The sequence below is a fragment of the Lynx canadensis genome, chromosome A2 (assembly GCF_007474595.2).
Source record: "Lynx canadensis isolate LIC74 chromosome A2, mLynCan4.pri.v2, whole genome shotgun sequence".
Lineage (NCBI taxonomy): Eukaryota > Metazoa > Chordata > Mammalia > Carnivora > Felidae > Lynx > Lynx canadensis.
Genome location: NC_044304.2, coordinates 11949825 through 11973834, shown reverse-complemented (window position 1 = coordinate 11973834; position 24010 = coordinate 11949825). Strand labels below are relative to the sequence as shown.

Sequence of the window (24010 nt, the reverse complement as noted above, 5' to 3'; positions counted from 1 at the left end):
GGTAAAAGCCAATTCATCACCAATAAAATAGATGAAACTCTCACAAGACTGACAAAGAAAAAAAATATGACATAAGTGACTGATATCAGGAATGAAAGAGGGGACATCAGCACCGACCCTGCAGACATTAAAAAGACAGTAAGGGAATACTACAGAGAACACTATACGCATAAACTCAATGACTCTGATGAAGTAGATCAGCTTCTTAAAAACAACAAACTGCCAAAACTCACCCAAGATGAAACAGAAGACCCGAAGAATCCTATAACTACTACAGGATTGAAATTTATAGTTAAAAATATTCTGGAACAGAAATCTCTAGGCTCAGATAGTTTCACAAGTGACTTCTACCAAGTAAATCTAAAATATACAATTTATGATACTTTCAAAAATATGAAATACTTAAGTATAACTCTAACATAACATATACATGGTAAAAATTACCAAACGTTTATGAATGAAATCAAAGATGACCTAACTAGGGGTGCCTGGGTGGCTCAGTCGGTTAAGTGTCCAATTTCGGCTCAGGTCATGATCTCACAGTTCATGAGTTTGAGGCCCACGTCGGGCTCTGTGCTGACAGCTCAGAGCCTAGAGCCTGTTTCAGATTCTGTGCCTCCCTCTCTCTCTGCCCCTTCCCCATTCAAGCTCTGTCTCTGTCTCTCAAAAATAAATAAATGTTAAAAAAAAAATAAAAAAGATGACCTAACTAGAGAGACATACAGCATTTGTGGGTTGTGAGACTTAATATACTAATGATACCAATTCTCTTCCACACTGATTATTTATTTAAAAAATTTTTTTAATGTTTATTTGTGGAAAAGAGGAGAGAGACAGTGCGAGCAGGGAGGGGCAGAGAGAGAGAGATACAGAATCGAAGCAGGCTCAGACTCCGAGCTGTCAACACAGGGCCTGAATCAGGGGTTGAACTCACGGACTGCGAGATCATGACCTGAGCTGAAGTCGGATGCTTAACCAACTGAGCCACTCAGGCACTCCCCACGCTGATTATTTAATAGTTATTTAATAAAATCCCAATCAAAATCCAGCAGGATTTTTTTTGTAGACACAGACAAGCTGATGCTAACATTTTAAACTTTTTAAAAATATATGTATTTATTTTGAGAGAGACAGAGCGTGCATGCGTACAAGCAGGAGAGGGGCAGAGAGAGAGGGAGAGAGAGAATCCCAAGCAGGCTCCAAGCCGTCAGTGCAGAGCCCCATGTGGGGCTCAATCCCACAACCATGAGATCATGACCTGGGCTAAAATTGAAAGTCAGACACTCAACTGACTGAGCCACCCAGATGCCTCCTGATGCTAATATTTTATGCAAAGGAACTAAATAGCTAAAACAATTTTGAAAAAAGAAAAACGCTGGAAGGATCTCATTACCTGCTTTTCAGACTTAATAAAGTTACAGTTGTCAAAGACAGTGCAGTGTTGGTGAATGAATAGATACTACAGATGAATGCAGACTCACACAAATACGGCCAGCTGATTTTTGACAAAAACACAGCGGCAGTTTAACGGAGAAAGGGGTAGTTTTTCAAAAAATGATGTTGGAACAATTGCAGAACACTGTTCTACATCCACACAATGGACACAAACCTCATAGCTTATATAAAACGTAACTCAAAGTTGGTCATGGACCTAAATGTAAAGCCAGAAAACTTTTAGAAGACAATTTAGGAGAAAACCTACATGACCCTGGGTTTGGCAGCGCGGCACCAAAAGCACACGCACAAAAAGATCGGTAATTAGATTTTCTCAAAATTAAAAACTTTTGTCCTGTGAAAGACACTGTACCAAAAGAATGAAAAGACAAGTGACGGCCTGGGAGAAAATACCTGCAAATCACGTATCTCACAAGAGACTTCTATCCAGGATACATAAAGAACTTTCAAAATGCAACAATCAGAAAAGAAACAACCCAATTTAAAAATGCTCAAAAGACATGAAAAGACACTTGTCCAAAGATGAAATACAGATGACAAAGCAGCACACAGAGATGCATTTAACATCATCAGCCATCGGGAAATTGCAAATTATACCTACAATAAGCTAGCACAATACATCTATTAAGATGCAGAAAATCAAAACAGTGCTCGAGGATATGGAACCACCAGAACTCTCATCCACCGCTGGTGAAAAGGCAAAAATGGAGCAGCCACTCTGGAAGACGGTCTGGCGGTTTCTTATAAAGTTAAATGTACGCTTAGCATGTGACTCAGCGATCCCACTCTGGGTATTCGCCCTCGAGAAAGAAAAACTTCCGTTTACACATAAACCTGCACACGAAATGTTTATAGCAACTCCACTCACAATAGCCCAACATTGGAAACAACCCAAAAGTCTTTCAAGAGGTGAATGGATAAACACAGTGTGGTTCCGAAAATAAAATAAATACAAATGGATATAAGAAGAAACAGGCGGGGCGCACCTGGGTGGCTCAGTTGGTTAAACGTCTGACATCGGCTCAGGTCATGATCCCGCGGTTTGTGAGTTCGAGCCCCGCGTCGGGCTCTGTGCTCACAGCTTGGAGCCTGGAGCCTGCTTTGGATTCTGTGTCTCCCCCTCTCTCTGCCCCTCCCCTGCTCACGCTCTGTGTCTCTCTGTCTCTCAATGATAAATAAACGTTAAAAAAAAGAAGAAGAAGAAGAAACAAGCTCTTGATAAACACAGCAACTTGGATAAGTCTCAAAGACATTATGCTTAGTGGAAGAAGCCAGACTGAAAAGGTCACATACTCTGGGATTCCACGCATATGACAACCTCAACAAGACAACACTAGAGGAGTCCCCCTTATCTGCAGGAAAGACGGTCCAAGACCCCCAGTGGATGCCTGGGAACCCTCATCACGTGCTATGTTTTCTCCTAAACGTATATACCTGTAATACAGGTTAATACGTAAGTTACACACAGTAAGAGAAGAGCAACAAAGATCAAATGGGACAGTTATAACCACAAACTGTAATACAAGGTACGTGACTGCGCTCGCTCGTGCTCTCTCTCTAATACCTGTACCCGCCATTCTTGTGACAGGTGAGACGAAAAACGCCTATGGGAGGAGATGAAGGTGAACAACACGGGCACTGGGATGTGGCGCTCTGATGCCAGTCAGGAGCAGGACCCCCGGGCCCAGGCCGCGCAGGCTGGCAGAGAGGCGGCATGGAGCATGGGGCCTACTGGCTAGCGACGCGCGACGCGACTGGAGCAGCGGCTGCCAGGGGGTGGAGAGGCGGCAGGAGAGAGGTTTTAGAGGTGACACGTATCCTGATTATGGCAAAGGGGAACAAGAATCTCTATGTGGGCTAAAACTAATAGAAAAAAAGGTCAATTTGACTTAGTGAGAACTTAAAAAATAAAACCAAAGGAAAAAGCAAACACGCACAAACAGAAAAGAAACCTAAGAAAACCAGCTGCAGGAGAGCCGCGACTGCTCTCGGTGCGACGGGAGGACCGTGTGCATTTGTGAATTTACAGCGTGAGGCCCAAAAGGACAGTGGATCGTGAGTGAGGCGGTCTTTCTGAATACGGATCCCTGCGCTTTCCAACCTCCCCCCTGCTTTATACAGCAACGCCCACAAGGCCCCTGCGTGGACCCCCAACAAGAACAGAAGCTAAGGAAGCCTGAACGAGCGCCAGCTGCACCGCGGCCTGACTGCTGCGGATCTGCCGTCACCCAGAAAGTAACGGCTTCCCAGGGCTCTGCTGCTGTTCAAAGTCTGCTTGTTCTCACGTCAATCGTGCAGAAGACAACATTTTTCCACCAGAGGAAAAGAAAGGAGAGGAAGCCCTACCAAGAGGTTGACGGACTCGATGACGTCCAAGAACACCTCGTTCTTCCGGTACTTGATGCCCTCAGACCGCCAGGACACTGCGTTGGTGACGGTGGCTGGGGGCCTTGGGGCCCCCGTCTCCAGCTTGTGGCCTTCCTGGGTGATGTACCTGTGGGACCAGGCCCAGAGTTGAGGAGCTCAGGCACGGACATTCCGAAAACAGCCCCTCCTGGTGGCAGGCTCCAGTTTCACCTGGGCCGTTTAACACAAGAATGTCAGGATTTCCAAAAAGCCCCAAAAAACTCAAGTGACCATGAGCACAGAGCGCTCACTTAGGCCGGAGTGGGGGAGGGGCAAGGAGCCGGCACGGGCGGGACCACAGGGAGTGTGCGCCAGGTGCCACGGCCACGTGCAGAGGGGACTGAGTCCCTGGAGGGGAGCTGGCGACCCCGACCCCCCCCCCCCCCCCGGGGAACAACGCACGAGATGCAGACGTGGGCCAGTTCTCTGAGTAACCCTTGCCCCGTGTAAATGGGGAGCGGCACCTCTGACGGAGAATGGAGAAAAGGGGAGCCGCTCCCACGGGGCTGGGTTCACAGAAAGTGCTCGATCCGTGTGCCCCGGTGTGAAGGCCAGGATGGCGAAGAAGGACGCGTTTCTCTCTCAGCCTCAGTTACGTGAGTGGAAACAAAGGCGGTCACTCCCTGATAACCAGGCATCCAGTGCACCGCCCTGAACAATGCTCACGTTGTACAGGGACGCGGAGCGGCCAAGAATCCAAAACCGCCCAACAGAAACCACAAAGGCAAGGAGACAGGGTGGCGGCACAGGGCACGAAGGCACGCTCGCTTCCCCCAGCCCCAAGCCTGGGTCCCCACCGCACCCACTCACTCCTGCAGGATCTTGCTGTCGGTGGTCTGGGGGTAGCCGAAGTCCATGAGCTCATCCAGCAGCTCGTAGATGATGACAAAGTTGTCACGGATGCTCTCCTCCTCCAGCTCCTTGAAGTACTCTGAAAACACCTGGGCGGGGGCGGCGGGGGGCTGAGACGCGGGAGGGGGACCGCCCGCACAAACCCACTTGTCCTTCATGCCCCAGGGCCCAGAACCAACAGCCCTCTTGCCCACAAGCTGCATCTACCCACGTTCCAGGCTTGGCGACATGCCACAGACACGACCTCAGACTCAGGGGCCGCGGCAGGACAGCGATGGCTGCCCGTGAGGCAAGTCGCGGGCTGCAGGCAGTGCGGGCGTCCTCCGGGGGCCTGGTCAGAAGCCCTGCATCTCCACTCCCGAGGGTCCCTCTCTCCTCTCCTCCCTGACAGTCACCCCCAGTCTGGCTAGGGCCCCATCTGAGCTTCTCTTCAATCCCTGCTGTGAACAGTCACCCTTTGCCTCTGAGCTACAAGTGACTCAGATGAGGGGCAAGAGCCACTGGAGACAGAACCAGTGGCTCCTCCGGACTCTTCCAAGCCCCCTGGGCCACGGACACATGTCCCCCAGTTCAACAGAAAATTAAGTCGACCGAACAAGGGAAGGGAGAAAAGTTTCGTTAGCACCCGCACCGAAGGAAAGTCACAGGAAATGCCAGACACGGCAGGAAGGAGAACGTTCTTCCCACCCTCTCGGACCTCCGGTGCCCCTCTTTACTCCTGCGACAGGGCCACCGCCCTGGCACAAAAGCCCACTCCTCAGCCTGCACTCAGGGCTTCCCAGGGGGACACATACTCTCCCGCCCCCATGTCTCCACGGCCCAGACAAGTCCCCCCGTGTTCAGCACCAGTGACTCCTGAGCTAGCTGCACGTGGTACCACCTGAGGGCTCACCGCAGGCCTCCCGGGTCCGATCCTCCACTTCCCTCAACCCCACGGCTCCTGCCCCAGCCCGGTCCCTCCATTTCTGCTCTGGAAGCCTGCAGCAACCTCCTCGCTGGCCTCCTTGTTGCCTTCAAGTTTTCCTCCACTTAGCAGCCACGGAGCCGATCTCAACTCCAATCAGGTCTCATCAGTCCCCCGCTTAAAGTCGCCCGCCATCTCTCGTCAGGAACAAAATCAAAACTCACTAAGTCCTGTTTGCCCCCAAACCTGCAGCCCAGCCCCACCCACACCTTGCTGATCACAGCCCCCCACGGGCCCCAGGCACACTGGCCAGCCCGATGCTCCCGACCGGACCACACGCACTGTGGCCCCAGGGCCTCTGCCTGTGCTGCTCTCGCACCTCCCCACCTCTGCGCAGAACTGGCTGCTCTGCCCTCCTCCCGGCTAGCCTACCTCCCTAAACTCGGCCTCTCAGCGGGCCACCCTCCACCCTCCCACAGCCAGCTGTGGGGCGTACCTGTCCCTCCTGAGGCCTGGGCGCACCGACCTGCCCTGAGCTCCACCTCCTGCTCACTTTCCTCCCCTCGTCAGGGCAGAGGGACACTAAGGCCATGGAGTCCCACACGCAGGGCAGCGGGAGCTCCCCTTCCCATTCCCTGGGGTTCCAGCCCCGGAACTCCCCAGGAGTGCCCCCGCCCTCGAGCACACATCAAAGCCAGGGCGACCCTCCCCGGGTCAACTCACCTGCACCACCTTATAAAGGAAGGAGAACACCAGCGACACACATGCGTTCTTCTTGGAGGTAGCAACCACTGCATGGCGGCCACGGTTAAGGAGAGTTCAGAGGCCCAGACTGCTGCCTCACAGACCCCGACTCACCCCGCGTCTCGGAAGGACCCCCACCCCCACCCCCACCCCCGGCTCAGAACCTCCCTCCACCCCGCCCCCAGCCATTCACCAGGCCTTCAGTGGGCTACTGGGTCGGAGCCAGGCCTGGGACAGGCGGTCGCCAGACGTGGTCCCAAACCCCAGGAAGCGCTCGATGACAGAGAGGCAGCAGGGGGCACCGAGAGCCCGCCCCAGCTGCTGGGGCGGGGTGGGGGCTGCCCCGAGGAGGTGATATCTGCGCTGAGAGCTCTAGCCCAGGGTGGGCAGGCAGCGTGCGGCTCATTCCGGGAGCAGAAGGCAGGACTGCGATGATTGGTCCTTCCCCAGAAGCCAACGGCTCGTGTGACCCCCAGCAGGCTCCAGAGGAGGCAGCCAGGGCCGACGCTGGGTCTGGCCCTTCCTGCAAGCCTTGGCCCCTAAAGCAAACCTTTTTAACGGAGCCCCATTTTCTCACTTGCTGGATGGGCGCCCGGCAGCAGAGTCGCTGAGGCAACGTGTGCGAAGTGCGTGGCACAGACGCCCCTCCGACGTCATCACGGGGCAGCATGTCCTGGACACTCCCTGCTCTTTCCCTCAAGGGCCTCGAGCCCCCCGGGGAGGCCGGTTCCTCCCCCGCAGGCACAGGGGCTGCGCCCTGGCCGTGGCCGTTCATGACACGCCTGGCCTGCCCGGCCCCAGGGCTGAGCTGGGAGCTGCAGGTGACAGGGACAGCAGGGGCCACGTCCACCTCACTTCCTGCCAGGAGCCGGGACCCACGTATCAGGTGCTGGGCCTCCAGCCCAGGTCGCATGCCTTCGGGTGCTAAGGAGGACCAGTGGGCACCGCAAGGCTGGGCCGGCCGGAGACCGTCACCGGACAGCAGAACTAGCGACAGGCCGGGGAGGCCGGGGGCGCTGGGGGCGCCGGGCAGCGGCACCCGGAGGGGTGAGCCACCGCTGTCTCCTCCCCGCTGCCCACACGTGGAGCCAGGGCCCAACTGGAAACTGGTCTGACGGCTCCCACTGGGCTCACACCCCCGCCCCACCCCCCACCCCCCGCACCTGGGCACCCCCCCGCCCAGACCCGGGCGCCTTCACCGTCGTCCAGCTTCCGGGTTCCAAGCCACCTGCGGTACTCTGAGTACTCTGCGAGCAGCCCCCCGGGCCTTCCAGAGAGGTGAGGGAGAAACAGAGGCGGGGCAGGAGCTGGACCTCAGGGACCCAGACAGGATGGTAGCAGGTCCTGCACCTCCACTGCAGTCTGACCGGGGCTTTCTGGCCCCCTCCCCCTCCCCACTCCCACTCCGGCTTCCCTGCAGCCTGGCCTCTGCTCAGCGGCCAGAAACCTTCAGAAAATGCAAATCTGATTTTGTGTCACCCCACCCCCCACCCCCTAAAACCCCCAGAAGGCTTCCCATCACATCTACGGTGACGTCCCTCGAGACCCCACAGCGTTGCTGACCACTTGGGCCTGCTCCCACCACATACCCCTTCCCGGTGTTCTCGCCACCCCTCCTGCAGCTTCCAGAATGAGCTCGTTCCTTCTGCAGAGCCTCTGCCCAGGTCTATCGCTCCTGGCGTCTGCCCACTGCTCTGGATGGTGGACACCTGGCCTTCCTGCAGGGCTCCTCTGGGTGTCACCTCCTCAGGGAAGCCTTCCTGGGTCCCCAGACTAGATGAGGTCCCCTGCCACACCCTCTCCTCGCCCAGCTCCCGTCACACTTGCCACCGTGTTCTCCGCTCATCTCTTCAGGCTGCAGGGAGCTCCGGGAGGGTGCGCCCGACGGCCCTTGCTGTGCCCGAGCCAGCCCCGGGCCAGGTGCCGGCCACTCTCGGTTGCCTGCGGGCCCACACACGCGCACACGCACACACCCACGCAGGAGGCCCCCGGGAGCTCCCCCGCAAAGGGATACGATACAGATTGTTGTGCTTGATCCACATGAAGCGGACTCCCCCGTGGGCCAGGATGGGCGACAGCATCCCTTCCTCCTCCTTCTCCATCAGGATGGGCATGAAGTGCTCCACCTCGGACATATCCACGTCGCCACGGTAGTTCCGGCAGATGAGCACCTAGGCGGGGGTGGGAGGTGAGGCTGCTTCCATCTGGAGGCCCACAGCCAGATGCGTGCGGTGGGGCGTGAGACGCACCAACCTCCCTTGCCGCAAGGACCCCACTCACACCCCTGGCCATCAGAGACTCCAGGCCGTGCTGACCTCTATCCCCCAGGGAATACCTCAAGGAGCGCATTTCCCAGAGTGAACTCCCCAGGGGCCAACTGGGTTCCTCGTGGGGGAAAGCAATACGAGGTCGCAGTCCAGAACTCAGTCAACTGGGAGATGCCAGGTGAAAACAACATCCTGTAGGTTCTCACTGCAGACCTTCTCAGAGCCTTTCCTACGCTAATGCACTCTGCTCTTCTGCCTGTGTCAGGGTACCCAATCAGGGGACACTGCTGAGTGTTCACATCCACTAAAAGCCACCTGTGGCCAAGACTCGCACACAAACGTTCGCTGCGGCTTTATTTTAAATAGACCCAGAGACTGGGGGCGCCTGGGTGGCTCGGTCAGTTGAGTGTCCAGCTCTTGATTTTGGCTCAAGTCATAATCTTATGGTTAGTGAGTTCGAGCCCCTCGTTGGGCTCTGTGCTGACAACGCTGAGCCTGCTTGGGATCTTCTCCGTCTCCCTCTCTCTCTGCCCCTTCCCAGCTCATGCACACGCACGCTCTCTCTCTCTCCAAATAATTAAATAAACTTTATAAATAGATAAACAGATCGATCGACAGATCCAGACTAGAGTGAGCACCAATGTCCTTCAACAGGCGACCAGAAACAAGAACTGTGTCCATCCTGGAACGCAACTCAGCCACAAGAAGGAAAGACCACTGACTCGAGCCACAGCATGAGGGTCTATCAAGACCCCTGGGCCAGGTGAGCCACCAGACAACAGACAGCAAGTCCCATATCCTGTCCCACATAAAACCCACTTACATAAAACCCTCACCGACGGTGACAGAAAACCGGTGGCTTTCTGGGAACGGGCTGGACACAAGGGGCGTGAGGAAGCTTTAGGGGGTGACAGGGTGTGTGCTTCTGGCTTCCTGGGTATATACAATGACCGAACGCACCACGCTGTGCGCTGGAATAAACGCAGCTGGGTACACGTCCATCACGCCTCCCTGAAGGAACAAGGAGGCAGCCTGAAGCTCCGCCAGGCTGAGCAAGGCTCCATCTGGAGACGCCGCCTACAGCTGCCACCGCTCTCGTGAGCTCACGTGGGCAGCAGCTGCAGGGCCCGGCTACGTGCGTGCGGAGATCGGCCTTGCTGAGCTGACCAAGCTGGGAGCTGCCTGCGTCACAACCTGGGCTTTTGTAAAATCCGTGGTCGTCATTGTTTCAAGCCAGGAGAGAAGGAGAGAATCAAAACGAGAACCTCCTTCCTGGCTTCTCTTTCGTGGTCCGTGCCCTCTTCCTGCTGAGGTTCACAAGGCCGCTTAGGGCCTCTTAGGCACCCAGTGGGACAGCCAGGCCCGGACTGAGGGACTCCCATGTCCCCTCTCCTGTGCTCCTTGCCCAGAATCTATACTGACCGGCCACGAGGTGGGGCCACTATTTTTACAGAGATGCCCAGTGATGCCTAAAACTCTGACACCAGCCGCCTGAGGTCACAGCCAGCAAAGCTGAGTCCAGATCCTAACCAGTTTTCACCCCCTGCACGGCCCCTTCTGCTCCCTAACACTGCTTTCCTGGGCTTCCCAAGGCCCCACCTTCCTTCTCAGGTATATGACTTTGGGGACTGCCACTGGCAGGGAGCCTCAAGGCCCCTAGTGCTCAAAGGAAAGAGGAAGCATTTGTTTTGCTTGCCTTCGTGTCCAGGGCTCTAGAGAGGTCCACTCACCCACCCAGCACACACCACGGGCCCCTCTGCCGCACACCATGCTGGGCCCAGGGACCAGAGGTGACCAAAACAAACAGGGTCTCTGAACTGGGACGCCAACTTAGGAGAAGCTGAGAGCCTCCCAAGGGTGTGACCTTCACACTGAGGCCTGAAGGGACAGGTACTACACAGGCAGAGGGACGGCGGTGGCTGAAGCCGCGGGACAGAACAGGGGTGCAGTCCAGGGGGAGACCTTGGAGCACTGGTCGGCGGGGCGTGAGGACGGTCTTGGAGCCTGGGCCGCAGGCCCCAGGTGAGAGAGCAGAGGACAGGTTGAAGGGAGACAGGCAATGCTGAGGTGACAAACCTCTATCCCCACGGCTGCTCTGTCCATCTCACCCCTCTGCCCCCACCCCAGCTCACTCCATTCCGGCCATCCTGGTCCCCCAGCTGCTCTCTGAGCCATCCACATCTACTCCTGCCTCGAGGCCTTTGCACTTGCAGTTCTCTCTGTCCAGGATGCCTGGGCCTCTTCTAATTTCTCAAGCCTCACCAAAGATGGCACCTCCTCCAAGAAGTCTTCCCTGCTTGCCCTGCCTGAAAGGTCATAACCTGTCCACTTTTCCTTCACTGCCCACTACACTGCTGCACTATAACCCCTATCCTCCTTTACGGTCTGTCCCTTCCACCAGAGTCTAATACTCCCTGAGAACAGTGACCACTTCCATCTCATTCACGGCTGTGTCCCAGAGCCCACAACAGAGCCTGAACCCAGTGGGTGCTCAGGAAATGTCCGTGGAGTGAACACGAAGGTGAGGAGAGGACGGAGGCCAGGATAATGCCCAGGTCTCCAACAGGACAGTCGCATGGATGGCGGTGTCGCTCAATGAGGTGGGAGAGAGCAGGTCTGCGGTGGAGAGAGAGCAGGTGAGAGAGAGCAGGTCTGGGGAGAGAGTTCAGGGCAAAGGCCAGGTTTGTGGCAGCTGTAGGACCTCCGAGGTGTCCCAGAGAACAATGCATCTCTAGAGCAGTCCTCTGGGATGCGGCACACATCGAGTCACTGGCACACTGGCGAGAATCAAAGCAGACCCGAAGAGAGGGGCAGTGTCAGGGGGCCGCCCAGGCCCGAGCAGGAGGGGCTGACATCCAAGGGGAGGGGCCAGGAGACTCGACAGAAATGGGCAAAACGAGAGAGAGCGGCAACTCAGAGGCCAATGGACACCCGCTGAGGAGTGTGGTTGTGATGTCAGAAACTGCAGAGAAACAAGAAAGATAAGGGCCAAGAAGCGTCCACGGACGGCCTTCTAGCAGCCAAATGTGGCCATGCTGGTTTCCTTGCGCTCAGAGGTTCCGGGCGGCTGGCAGACAGACATGTTGTCGTGAATTTCCTAATGTGCCTTACCTTATTTTTTGCTAAAAACGGTCCGCACAAAAGGTCGTTTCAAGACCTGAGGTCCAAGGGCATGGAGTAACAAATGGCACGATGGCTGCTGAGAGCGGGAGGCAAGCCCGCGGCTGCCCTGGGAGCTTCCCAAAAGGCAGGTCTGATCACGCTCCTCCAAGGCTTCAATCTCCTCCAGTGGCTCCTCCTTCCTGGGATCAGAGCAGTCCCCTCTGCTCCTCACGCCCATCTGGACATCCTCGACCACCCACGGCCACACCGGTGCCACCCTCCAGGCTCCAGCATTCCCCAGGGCTGCTGGCCCGCCAGCCCCAGCAGGCTGCCCCCGACTCTTCAGGCCTACTGCGGTGACTCCTTGTCCAGCTGACTGTCACCTGGTCCTATGGCACCTCCCTCCTCCAGGTGGCCTTCTGTAACTACTTCTGCAGCCAAAATCGAGGTTGGCAACCATATTACCTAGGGCCTTGTCCATGCCCTTGCAGCTACCTAGATCTGACCACCTGGATCCATCAGCTTCCATGCGTCTCCCCACCTCAAGGCCCTCGATGGGGTTAAGCAGGACTGTGGGCCATGGGGGGTAGTGAGCCTGTCTTAAGCGTCTGCTCAGAGAGCTCGCACAACAACACCATAAAAGCCTCGGGTGAGCAATGATGGAAACAAGGCGCAGAGAGAAGTTACTTTGCCTGGGGTTACACAGCTGAGCAGCAGAGGTGGGTTTTGAACTCAGCCATGAGTTTTGAACTCCACAGTCATGGTGAGATAGGCAGCACTGGGCTTGGTGGCATGCTAGGTGCTCGGGAAATGTTTGCTGAATGAGTGATCTGAGATAAGGCAGCCTCTGGGAACTCTGGGGACCCAGTGGCCAGGACGGGAGCAAGAACACGTGCCACAAGGGCTCTGGGAACGCTGCACCCACCCAGCCCCTGGTGTGCCCTGTGACTGATCCCTTGCCTGAGGCCTGAGGAAGGGAGCCCAGCACCAGGCCTCACTAGCTGTTGACTTTGGGTGGCATCCAGGGCAGGCAACCCACTCAAGGGACTCCTGGAAAGTTCTAGAGCCAGGGACTCCGGGAGGGGAGCAGGAAGGGATAGCCACTTCACCTCTTCACTCCCCACGGCTTCTGAGCTAACTCTTGCCTGCCCCACCAAGGCCTGACACCCACCCCTCTCTCTCTCGGTGATCCACGCGGGGCTTGGTTAACATTGTACTGTTCCTGTAACTCCCAGATACAAGAGCCCAATACTCACTTGCCTTCCAGACTGGACGGACCGGGGGAAAAAGCAGCAGCCCACTGTGAAAGGCTTGGAGATCCCTCCTCTAAGAGGTTTTCCCAGATTCCCCTGGGAATGGCACTTGGGTCCTAATTAAATTGCCCACCTCTTCCTTCAGGTCTCAGCCAGATTTCTCCCTCCTTCCCGGAAGCCCTCCCTGACCCCCAGCCCGGCACAGTGTCCTATTACATCCTCACTGCTTCATCACTGCACCCAACATTGATTTGTACTTTGTGAGATCAGTGTCCCTTTCTCCCACCAGACTGCGAGCTCCAGAAGGACAAGGACAACTCCGATTTTGCTCACCAAAAGCAGCCCAAGCCTAAACACCCTGTATGGCACTTGGCAGGTGCCTCCCAAATACCAGCCGACTCCTAGACCTGCCACTCTGTAACTGGTGTGACCTGGGGCAAGTTGCACACCTGTGTGCCTCAGTTTCTCCCTCTGTAAAATGACCCTCCCATCACCCACTTCACTCAACCCTCGTAACTCGGTGTCACACTGAACGTTAAGAAATTTTTACAGGGACTGGCAAAGAAAAGTCGAAGGATAAACAGGGGGCAGGGCTGGCCCGAGGGCACACTGTCCCCGACACGCCTCACCACCTTGGGCCAAGGGTCGCACGGCACCTGAGAGCCAGTCCTGGCTTCGAAGCCTGATGCGGGCCGCTCTCCCCGCCGCCTCGGGTTCCCGGATGCCCCCACGGAGGCTTGAGAACCCGGCCCATGGTGGGGGGGGGGGGGTCAGTGCAGCTGCGTTACCTACCAACAGGGCGGGGCTCGTGGATCGAAGCCCCCGCCTGGTACCCTAGCAACAGGGTGGGGGCCTCAGGTGAGGTCTACAGGCCTCCCTGCCTAAGACTAGGGTGGGTCCCATTGGCCGGTTACCAAGCAACAGGATGGGTCTCACCCCCCCACCCAGGGGCGAGGCCCCTCCGGTTGCCTGGCAACGGGGAGGGTGCGGAGCCATCTGTACCTTGCCCTTTAGGTCCAGCACGTAGACGGCGCTGGCGGACATGACGGCTGCGGGAAGCCTCGGCAACTGCCGAGGGCGGCGGCGACGGCGGGGACTGCCGGGCGTTGAGCAAGGCCGGGCGTGCCCCGCGACAGTTCGCCTCCACTTCCGGCCCGGGAAGCCGCGCGCGAACCGTTATGTCCGGCCGGGGAGGGGCTGCCAGGAAGGCGCAGGCGCGAGGCGGGTACGCGCAGGCGCGGTACGTCCGATGTGCCCTTATTTCCCGCTCCGGCCTCAAGCATCCCGGAAGTAAGGCCCAGAGGGGCGGGCCTGGGCGGCGCCAGGCGGGGCTGATTGAAACGAGGCCCTCTCTGGCTGCCAGGCTGGGAGACAAGCCAGGGCAGCTGGAAACCCCGCCCCGCCTTCGTTGGCCAAGTTAGGTGACATACCGTCGGTGGAACCCCACCTGGGGCCCAGCCCCATGAAACTCCTAGCCTGGTGGGGGAGTCTAGGAAACAAATACAGTTACTAACTGTAATATGCTTTATAGGGGGAGGGTAAGGTGGTTGTTACCTTGAAAAGAGGTCAAACAAACTCTGAATAGCAATCAAGTCTTACCAAGGGTCACGACCTGTCACCTGTCAGTGTCAACACTCATCAGAGCTTGTTTATTGCCTGGAATGATCTGAAAACCACGCCCCACCGAACCTAGGTGAAAAGCACATATTTCATTTCTGTAGTTAGTGACCGCAGTGGGTGATGCAAACTGTGACCCCTGATTAATCAATTGAGTATCTCATCACTTTTATGAACACTCAGGCTGTGGCAAAATGCCTGCATTTTGTCCTACGGAACCATCCATCACTTGCTCTGGGAATCCCAACCCTGCAGTATCAGAACCATTTACTCAGGCTGCCTGCCTGATTTTTAATCTTCCCTCCTATCTCCTTTGGGGTTTTGAAAGATGGCTTTTGCCAACATATCCTCTGCTTAGGATAAAGTGCAAGAAAATCCAGAGGAGAAAACTGGAATATTTAATGACTACTACGTAAATCCTGGGCTGGAAGCATTCTTGCACAAAATGGCCAGGAGGGGGTTTTGACAACTGTCTCGTAAAACACCCTAGCCTCATACTGCACCCAAAAAGAAAGACAAAAAGAAAAATCACCCAGGAGAAGTGACCCCTCTTATCATGGAGCATTTCCTTTCAGGCTTGCTCTGGGCATTTTGTTTAGATGTTTAAAATCAGTATTGTGGGGGACTGGGAGGAACAGACTGGACAAAAGCCTTCTGAAAAAACAAACTCTCAGGTACAAAGAGTACCATCACGGTAAACACACCCTACACCTAAGTTACGCGTAACCTCCTTTTTCCATACGTGGGGGAATTCAGGTCCTATCTGAATTTCATCCTTGGTATTTACATTTAATGTGTAAGCCAGATTTGACCTCTGCACCATCTCAAAAAAGATCATACCCATTGTGGTAGGTCAGGGTTTCTCAGACTTTCCTGCCCATTAGGATCGTCTGAGGAGCTCTGAAAATTCTCAGTGACTGAACCACCCCAGCCAGCATCAGTGGTTCTTAATGCTCCGGGAGAGTCTAACATCCAGAAGAGCTTGAGAAACTGTGCTAGACTAGCAGTGATGGCCCCCAATAAACCACATCTCCTGGTGTCCATGCCCAGAGTTCTCTCCCAGATTGGGTTTGGCAATGTGACTTGTGTTGGCCAAAGGAATAAACAACACAGAGAAAGGTTCTGGAGGATGAGATGCCACCTTGGACTTTCTGGCCCCAGGCAAGTCAACGTAGCTACACAAGTGAACCACACCACATGGCACAGAACCGTCCAAACGAGCAGTCAATACACAGAAGAGAAATCCTGCCATTTGAGGTCATTCAGCTTTAGACTGGGTAGGCAGGGAGGTGGAATATCTATATTCCACCATCCTGACACGTGCTTTTCACAGCACATCATGCTCACAAACCCCAACTGCTGGCTCAGGGATGGAAAAGGCCTCAAAGTGCCTTTCTGCGAGGCAATGGGGGAACCTACCCAAAACAGCCACTGCTAACGAGAGTCTATTACCTCTCGGGGGGGTGGGGGGCTATATACCACAGGTGAAAAAAACAGGTCATCTACTTTTTTCCAAAGCGAGGGTGAATGGTCATTTTGCAGCATGCACATTCTTTATGTGCAATAAATCCCAAAAGCAGCATTTCTAGTGATAGTCAAACCGCTTATAATTAAGACACTCAGACTTCTATTTAATAACTATTTTTTGCTTTATTCTCTTCACCATATGACAGCCCCAAACCCAACACGATTTTCTTATTCTTACACCTCCTATGTCAACAGAGACTTCCTCCCAATAGTATATGCAGTTTGATCCTCATCAGGTAGGAACACGTAGGTCCTCAAAAGAGATCACGGCTCTCCAGCACCAGGACGTGGGTCCTCCCCTTTGACTGTATTGTACTGTCTGTGCCAGGGCTCTGCCCAGGTCCTGCCACCCCTGAGATGTCCTTAGGCCAGAAATGCCAAGCAGGCTACAAGTTATGTGCCACTCTGAATAAACACAGGGGCTGCTTAGAGCCTAGGGTTGAGGGCAGTGAGGCAGGCAGTGTCCGGGTTCCATTACAAAGAATGCTGTGTTTGATCAGTGATGTCTGCCAGGGCCACACCCTCTAAACTCATCTGGAATGGGGGCACTAGGGGCAGAGGCTGTAAGTCCGCCAGGAGCTCAGACAGGGACAAAGCGTACATTTCATCCTTTCCTTTGGCAGTGGCTCTATTTCCAGGCTGTGTGGTCTTACACACCAGGGGGCTGAGGAGGCATCTGAAGGCCAAGAAAGTACAAGTGGCTTCCCTAGGCTCAGGAAGAAACAGTACAAGCCCCAAGCAGGAGGAAGCTCAGAAGGACAGCTCACGTAGGGCCTCACGGGGTCTGTAAGCTGCCGGCTGTGTTAGCATTACCTCCTGATCCCCTGGAGTCCGTTTTATCCAGAAAAGATGGCTGGCTGACTGTCAGAGTTAGATGCAGTTTGGGGGCAAAGACCCTTTTCTGTGACACACGGAAATAACCTCAATCTCTGGATAAACTTTTAAAAATCTCTAGTCCGAACTAAAAAAATTTGATCTTCTACTGAGAAACCAAAATAGAGTAAAAGGACAGTCTTACTTTAATTGAGTTCCAGAAAGAGGACACACTGCTTTGGAAAGCACTTGTCTCAGCAGAAGACGCAAGGGTGTGTGTAAAAGAATGTTCTTAGAAAACACCAAAGGCACCAAACAGAGCCCCAATTTCACCTTCCATTTCCCCTTGGTGCCACTCCATACCCTGGGTGGGGAGGCTACTTGGTCCAGCTGACTTTGGGAATGTCATAGTGCTCCGTGAGGGTGTCCAGGTGTCTGTTGAAATCCTGGGAAAGCCGAGGAGAAAACCCACATCAGCAGAGTCTCGGGCAGGGCACCAGGGTTGCGAGACACTGCCCACTCCCGCTTTTCCACATCCTGCCTCTCCTTGCTGAGCCCCCTCCCCTCAAAGCCACCCGGTCCTGAACCCTGGCCTCATCCTTACATGACCCGGGGAGGCGTCGCTTCTGTTGGGCAACCCCCCCCTGCCCAACACTCCAATGGCTTCCTCTGCCAGGCTCCTAACCTCTGGGCCCAGCCGGGACCCCACAGAGCCTGGGGTCTTTCCCCCTGGGCACGTGACTTACCTCCACTCTCTGCTTGTGGGTTTTGGATGCTTTCTTCAGGATCCTTTCCATTTGCTGGAGAGAGGAGAGACACGGAGGTTGAGTTCACACACTTGACACAGCCCAGGCCCGCGTGGGGTGGAAGACAGAAGCCCCCGCCAGCTTGGCTCTGGAATGGCTGGAGGTCTCGGGTGTACATCTCGCCCCTCCCTCACCTCTCCTCAGGTTGGTCTGACAGGGATGCCCGGCCACAGCATATCCCACCAGGAACCCAGGTCAGCTGCCCTTCGGTCAGTGTCAAGCAACGTACTGGCACTGACTCGAGTCGACTCCGCTGGGAGCTGTAGGTGTCCTTCCTGCAGCCCTGGGCAAGGGCAGTCTCTTGCAGGCATTCCCATTCCCATTTGGCAGGAAAAGAAAGTCTCGGATGGGGTTTGAAGAAGGGTGAAAAATGAGAAGCGTAGGGGCACCTGGGGGGCTCAGTCGGTTGAGCGTCCAACTCTCGATTTTGGCTCAGGTCATGATCTCACAGCTCATGAGAGGGAGCCTCATGTGGGGTTCTGAGCTGTCACTCGGAGCCAGCTTGAGATTCTCTCTCCCTCTCTCTCTCTGCCCCTCCCCTGCTTGCGTGTGCACACCCTCTCTCTCAAAAATAAAAAAATAAATAAACTTAAAAAAAAGAAAAATGGGGAAGATAAAGAGCCCAACACGTAATAGGAGCTCAAGGGAACAGATGCTGGTGACACAGTGCCAGGGGGGCTACAAGATCCAGAGCACCTTGACAATCAGGATTGCAGAATACGTATCGTGCCCCACCCCCCTTCCTAATCCCCAATGCTACCTAGGAAGAGTCTAGAGCATGCGATGCACGGCCGGACACACCCGGGGCCGCACCTGGCGCTACATGTACTGACCGGGTGACTGTGGCCGACTCTGGCAGTCCCCCTGTGAACCGTGCTGCCTGGTCGTGGTGCCCTAGTGCGGTTCTCCGTCACCATGACTCTGGGCTGGCCCTGTGACTCAGTTTACTTAACAGAACGCAGTGCCAGTGCTGGGCCAAAGCTGTAAGAGCCGGCCGCCTTTGCTTTGCGTCCTTGGAAGTCAACCACCACGCAGGAAGTCTGATGACCTTACTGGAAAGAAAGGACCCGGAAGATGAGACGACACGCGTGGAGGGAGGAGCAAGGAGGCGCCAGACACGTGATGGTGAGGCTAGCTATCTTGGCTGTTCCGGTCCCGCTGGGCCTCCAGCCCCAGCCGAGCCGAGTCAGCCCACAGGAGATGAACCCCGTCACCTACCACCTGGCTGCCCCTCCCTTTCCTTCCCTGCCTCTTCTTACCCTGTGAGCCCACGTGAGGGCTGTGCCTCCTCACGAGAGGCCGTGCTGACGTGGGCAGCTGACATCAGTGCCAGGCGCTCGGCGGGGCTCCGCCTTCCCTCTCCCCACTCCATGCACCAAGTTCACAGGGTGCCTTGTGGGCTGTCACCACCCCCACTTCCCAGAGAAAAGGGGGAGCAGCATGCACAATGGGTGATGGGGCTGGAGATGCCAAGCCCTACCCCTCCTTCAGCCTGGGACTTCCAAGAGCTGTCCAGCCTTCATGCCCGCTGTGCTCCACGGGACACTCGCCCACAAGGGATTCCGCGTTTCCCCCCTCCACCTGCCTCCGCCCACCCCTTCTCCCTTCTCTCCCCTGGTTCAAACCAGATCCACGGCAGCACTTCCGGTTTTCAACACCAGCACCAAAAACGTCCCCTTGACCTTCCACCACCTTCCAGCTATGTGCTTGTTTCCCTGGTCCTCTTGCTAGATCTTCCAAGAGTTATTTCTGCATCGTCTCCACCTTTGCCTTTCCCTACCCTCCCTTGGATCCCCTCTCATCAGCCTCTCTTCCTCCACATTCCAAATGCCACCGACTTCGGGCTCTCAGTAGTCACCCTACAAGACCTCTTGGCAGCAAATGACACTGTTGATCACTTTCTCCTGAAGACACTTTCTCCACTCAGCTCCTAAGGACACCCTCTCCCGGTTTTCCTCCTTCTCGTGAGGGATCCTTTACAACTTCAGATTCTAGACCTCTTCTTTGTCACTGTCTCTCCTCGGAGGATCTCATCCAGTCAGAGGGTCTCCTCACAGCAATTCCAGAACGTTCAGGAGAGGCCCAGACCTCTCCTCCAAACTGCAGATTCAGGTATCACACTGTCCACGAGAATTCTCCATTTGAATTTCTAACAGGCCCTCAAACATAACCTCTCTAAAACCAAGGTCTTGTTGCTCCGCTTTAGAAAGCTGCTTTAGGGGCGCCTGGGTGGCTCTGTCGGTTGAGCGTCCGACTTCGGCTCAGGTCATGATCTCACCGCTTGTGAATTCAAGCCCCGCGTCAGGCTCCGTGCTGACAGCTCAGAACCTGGAGCCTGCTTCGGATTCTGTGTCTCCCTCTCTCTCTGCCCCTAACCCACTTGCGTTCTGTCTCTGTCTCTCTCAGAAATAAATAAACATTAAAGTCTCTGTCTCTCTCAGAAATAAATAAACATTAAAAAAAATTAAAAAAAAGGAAGAAAGAAAGCTGCTTTAGAGCCTGCTGTCCTTCTTACTGCGGTAAATAGCACTTTCACTTACCCAGCAACTCCTACCAAAAATCGTGGTCATCCCTCATTCTTTCCCAGCCCACACCCAGTCCATCAACTAATCCTGCTGTTCTCGCTCCAAAATCCATCCCAAACCTTATAACTTCTATGGCTTCCAGTACTACTGTCCAACTCTGGGGCGTGCATATATATGTATATATATATGGCCTGATGGTTACCCCTCTCCCAAGAGGAGTAACACCCCAGCCTAACCTGTGACTATAACCTCAGGGAAGGAAATTAAGTGCATTCGCTTGTTAAACCCTCACCACAAACCCGTTAGGTAAGGACTTCAGCCCCACTTTACAGATGAAGAAAATGAGGTGTGGGAGGTTAACCGACCTGCCCAGAGCTACACCACCACCAAGAAGCGGTAGAGACACAATGGAACCCAGGTTGGTCTTGCCAAAGTCAGTGTGTCTCACCATTTTTTTTTTTTTTTCTTATGACTCAATTAGGCCTGAGAGTAAGGAGTTCACTCTTCCTGATGTTACTGGACCAAACACCCCAGACCAGGGTTAGGGTTTCTCAGCATGGACACTTGATATTTGGGGCCAGATCACTTTTTTTTGTTGCAGGGGATTCTATCTTGGTCACTGTAGGACACTGACCAGCATCCCTGGCCTCATCCCACTGGATGCCAGTGGCACTACCCCCACCCCTGCCAACACACCAAGTTTTATCAAACGAAAATGTCTTCGAACATTGCCAAATGTCTTAAGGGTGGAGGTGGGATACAAAATGGCACCCATTGAGAACCACCAACCTAGACTGATTATTCCCTTCCCCTAGATACCAGGCTGAGCTTATTTATCCTCTGCTAACATCTCCTACCCCCTACTGTCCAAATTTACTGTGTTTACTATTAAGCTAAGTGATTTACTGCAGTGCCTGGGTGGCTCAGTGGGTTGAGCTTCTGGCTCTTGGTTTCAGCTCAAGTCACAATCTCACAATTCTTGAGTTTGGGCCTCGCATCGGGCTCTGTGCTGACAGTGCAGAGCCTGCTTGGAATTTTCGCTCTCTTGCCCTTTCTCTGCTCCTCCCCCTTCTCTCTCTCTCAAAATAAATAAACTTTTTTTTTTAATGTTCATTTATTACTGAGAAACAGAGCGAGACAGAGCACGAGCAGGAGAGGGGCAGAGAGAGAGAAGGGGAGACACAGAACCGGAAGCAGGCTCCAGGCTCTGAGCTGTCAACACAGAGCCCGAGGTGGGGCTGGAACTCACAAACCGCGAGATCATGACCTGAGCTGAAGTCGGATGCCTAACCGACTGAGCCACCAGGCGCCCCTCAAAATAAATAAACTTTTAAAAAATATATAAAAGAATTAAAAAAAAAATAAACTGCCAAAAAAGTCATCAAAGTAACAGACTTCCTGGAAATTTAGAGCAGGAGGCATGACCATTTAATATCAACAGCTAACGTCAGTTGAACACTGACTTGGAACAAACCAAGTGCCAAATGCTTTACCTGCATGACTTCATTTAAAGTTCCCACACCTTTTAGGCGACAGCACTATCCTAACCCCTCCAGGTAAGTGAACTGAAGCAGAGAGAAAATGAGTTATTAACCCAGTGTCACTAGACAAATGAAAGGCTGCGCTGGAATCCAAATTCGGTCCCCAGCTCTGGCCTCCTTTCAACGCCAGCTCTAGCTTTCTCCTCTGCCATCCACTCTGGCCAGAGGTGCTTCCCGTCCCCGGAGCTCCCCCAGCGCGGACTCTTCCTCCTCCACGTAGCATCTTCTTCCCGGAATGAACGCCTCTCTGACCGCTTGCCACCCCTTCGAGCGTCCCGGGCTGACCCCAATTTCGAGTCGTCAGGCCCTGTCTCTGCATCCACCTCGGGAGACCCAGACCCGCTGCGCGGGGCATCCCCAGCTTCCCCATCCGCCTTACCCGCTTCTCTTGCATCTTCTCGAAGGCTGCCTGGGCCGGGGTTCGCTTGTCCAGGCCACGCCGCTTCTCCTCCTCGTTCTTTTTGCTCGTTCCCATTGCTTCCAGGAGTTTCGCTTTGTCTTTGTCCTTCTTTTTCTTTTTCCTGGGAGGGGAGAAGCGCGGGGGAGAGGAGGTAAGGGCGGATCGCGGGGCAAGAGCTCTGGAACTCTAGAAGACGGTTAAGGGGACAGAAGACAACCTTTCGCGGTACTCTTGGACACTCACCGCTTGGTGACGCCGAGCTCTGCGACGCCTTTCAGTTTCAGGGGCCCCTTTTGAACCTGCTCGTAGGCCGCCATGACACCGTCTGCGATTCCGTAGGTAAACTGCCACATTTCCTGTTTGAGAACGCTATTTCCTCCCGAACGCCCGCCTCACTTCGTCTTGATTGGCTGAGCTAGGAGGTGCGCGTGCGCTCTCGGCGTCTAGAGCTAGGCCACACTTTTCAGTTGTGGGTGGGGCCGGGAGGGTCTGGAGCGACCTCATCCTTTGCATCCGGTCTTCAGCCACACTTCCGGCTTTCAAGTCCGATTCCAGTTTTTCCGGCCTTGGGCCTCGTAGATCTGCAAAGCTGGTTGGACGGAACCCCGTTTCCTAAAATACAGTGGTCTCTTGATGGTTTTGCGTGCACTTGAGGTTCTGTTCCCTTTTATTGCTGTATTTTGAAAGTTTAATAGATAACCTAGTTTTGTAAACCTAATCAGTACTTACAAGTTTTTAAGTTTTTGGGCGATGGTAGCATTCTGTGAAATACATGTCAATGGCATTTGAAAAAAAAAATTAAATGTAGTCTATTGGGGCTCCTGGCTCAGTCGGTGGAGCATGCGACTTTTTTTTTTTTTTAAGTTTATTTATTTATTTTGAGAGAGAGTGCACGTGTGAACATGATTGGGGGAGGGACACAGAAGAGAGAGAGAGAAAGAGAATCCCAAGCAGGCTCTGTGCTGATAGCGAGGTTTGATCCCACCAACCCCCAGATGGTGACCTGAGCCAAAATCAAGAGTCAGATGCTTCACTGACTGAGCTACCCAGGCGCCCCTAGTATGCAACTCTTAATCCTAGGGTGGTGACTTAAAGCCCCACTTTAGGCGTGGAGCCTACTTTAAAAATACATACATACATACATACATACATACATACATACATACAAATAAAATGTATTCTATTGAGGTATCATTTATAATCAGTAAAATGCACTCATTTTAATTGTGCTCTTTGATGAATATCATCACATTTACACGCCTATGTAATCACCTCCACAATCAAGATCTAGAACACTCCATTCCTACAAAGTCCTTTCTTCTCCTTCCCAGTTAATCCCCCCCCCCATCGTTCTCCCCAGGCAACTCCAAGTCGGTTTTCTCTCACTATAGATTAGATTTATATTTTGTAAAAGCTTTATATACATGGAATTCTACTGTATACATTCTTTTGAGCTAGAGTTCTTTCTTTTTTTAATTAAAAAAATTTTTTGACATTTATTTTTGAGATACAGAGTCCTAGCGAGTGAGGGGAAGAAAGAGAGGGAGACTCAAAATCTGAAGCAGGCTCCAGGTTGTCAACAGAGAGCCCAGCGCAGGACTTGAACCCATGACCTGAACTATGAACTCATGACCTGAGCTGAAGTTGGACACCCAACTGACTCAGCCACCCAAGCGCCCCATGAGCTAGGGTCCTTTCAAGGAGCATAATGTGTTTGAGATTCTTCCTTTTGGGGGGTATAAAAGGTCCAGAACTTGATTTGGAAAGAACAGTCTCTTGTCTGCCTTAGCTGCGACCT

General features: G+C 54.1%; 2 protein-coding genes across 3 annotated transcripts in view; both read right to left on the bottom strand.

Moving 5' to 3' along the window:
- AP1M1 (adaptor related protein complex 1 subunit mu 1) overlaps nucleotides 1-14137 on the bottom strand; it is a 30227-nt gene extending 16090 nt beyond the window's left edge. The window contains exons 1-6 of one of the 2 annotated variants that reach the window (XM_030303417.1): nucleotides 13986-14000; nucleotides 11740-11930; nucleotides 8376-8532; nucleotides 6341-6408; nucleotides 4672-4802; nucleotides 3802-3949 (exon numbers count right to left, since the gene is read on the bottom strand). In XM_030303417.1, coding sequence (XP_030159277.1) covers nucleotides 3802-3949; nucleotides 4672-4802; nucleotides 6341-6408; nucleotides 8376-8496 — 468 coding nt within the window. In that variant the 5' untranslated portion in view covers nucleotides 8497-8532; nucleotides 11740-11930; nucleotides 13986-14000. Of the gene's footprint in view, nucleotides 1-3801; nucleotides 3950-4671; nucleotides 4803-6340; nucleotides 6409-8375; nucleotides 8533-11739; nucleotides 11931-13985 lie in introns of both variants that reach the window. The other variant, XM_030303409.1, reaches the window with a different exon arrangement.
- A 2093-nt stretch (nucleotides 14138-16230) lies between these two features.
- Nucleotides 16231-22565, bottom strand: FAM32A (family with sequence similarity 32 member A). Its single transcript, XM_030303390.1, has 4 exons — nucleotides 22456-22565; nucleotides 22192-22333; nucleotides 17687-17740; nucleotides 16231-17386 (listed from the first exon to the last, which is right to left on the bottom strand). The coding sequence occupies exons 1-4, from the start codon at nucleotides 22563-22565 to the stop codon at nucleotides 17318-17320; spliced, it is 375 nt and encodes a 124-aa protein (XP_030159250.1). The 3' UTR covers nucleotides 16231-17317.
- Nucleotides 22566-24010: the final 1445 nt, after the last annotated feature.

What these genes read in the sequence shown, in the direction of transcription:
- FAM32A (XM_030303390.1), bottom strand. Translation starts at nt 22,565, where the DNA reads ATGTGGCAGTTTACCTACGGAATCGCAGACGGTGTCATGGCGGCCTAC. An exon ending in AGAAGATGCAAGAGAAGCGG is followed by an intron (nt 17,741 to 22,191) that starts GTAAGGCGGATG and finishes TCCTCTCTCCAG; the next exon opens with CAAATGGAAAGGATCCTGAA. An exon ending in CCCACAAGCAGAGAGTGGAG is followed by an intron (nt 17,387 to 17,686) that starts GTAAGTCACGTG and finishes CGGCTTTCCCAG; the next exon opens with GATTTCAACAGACACCTGGA.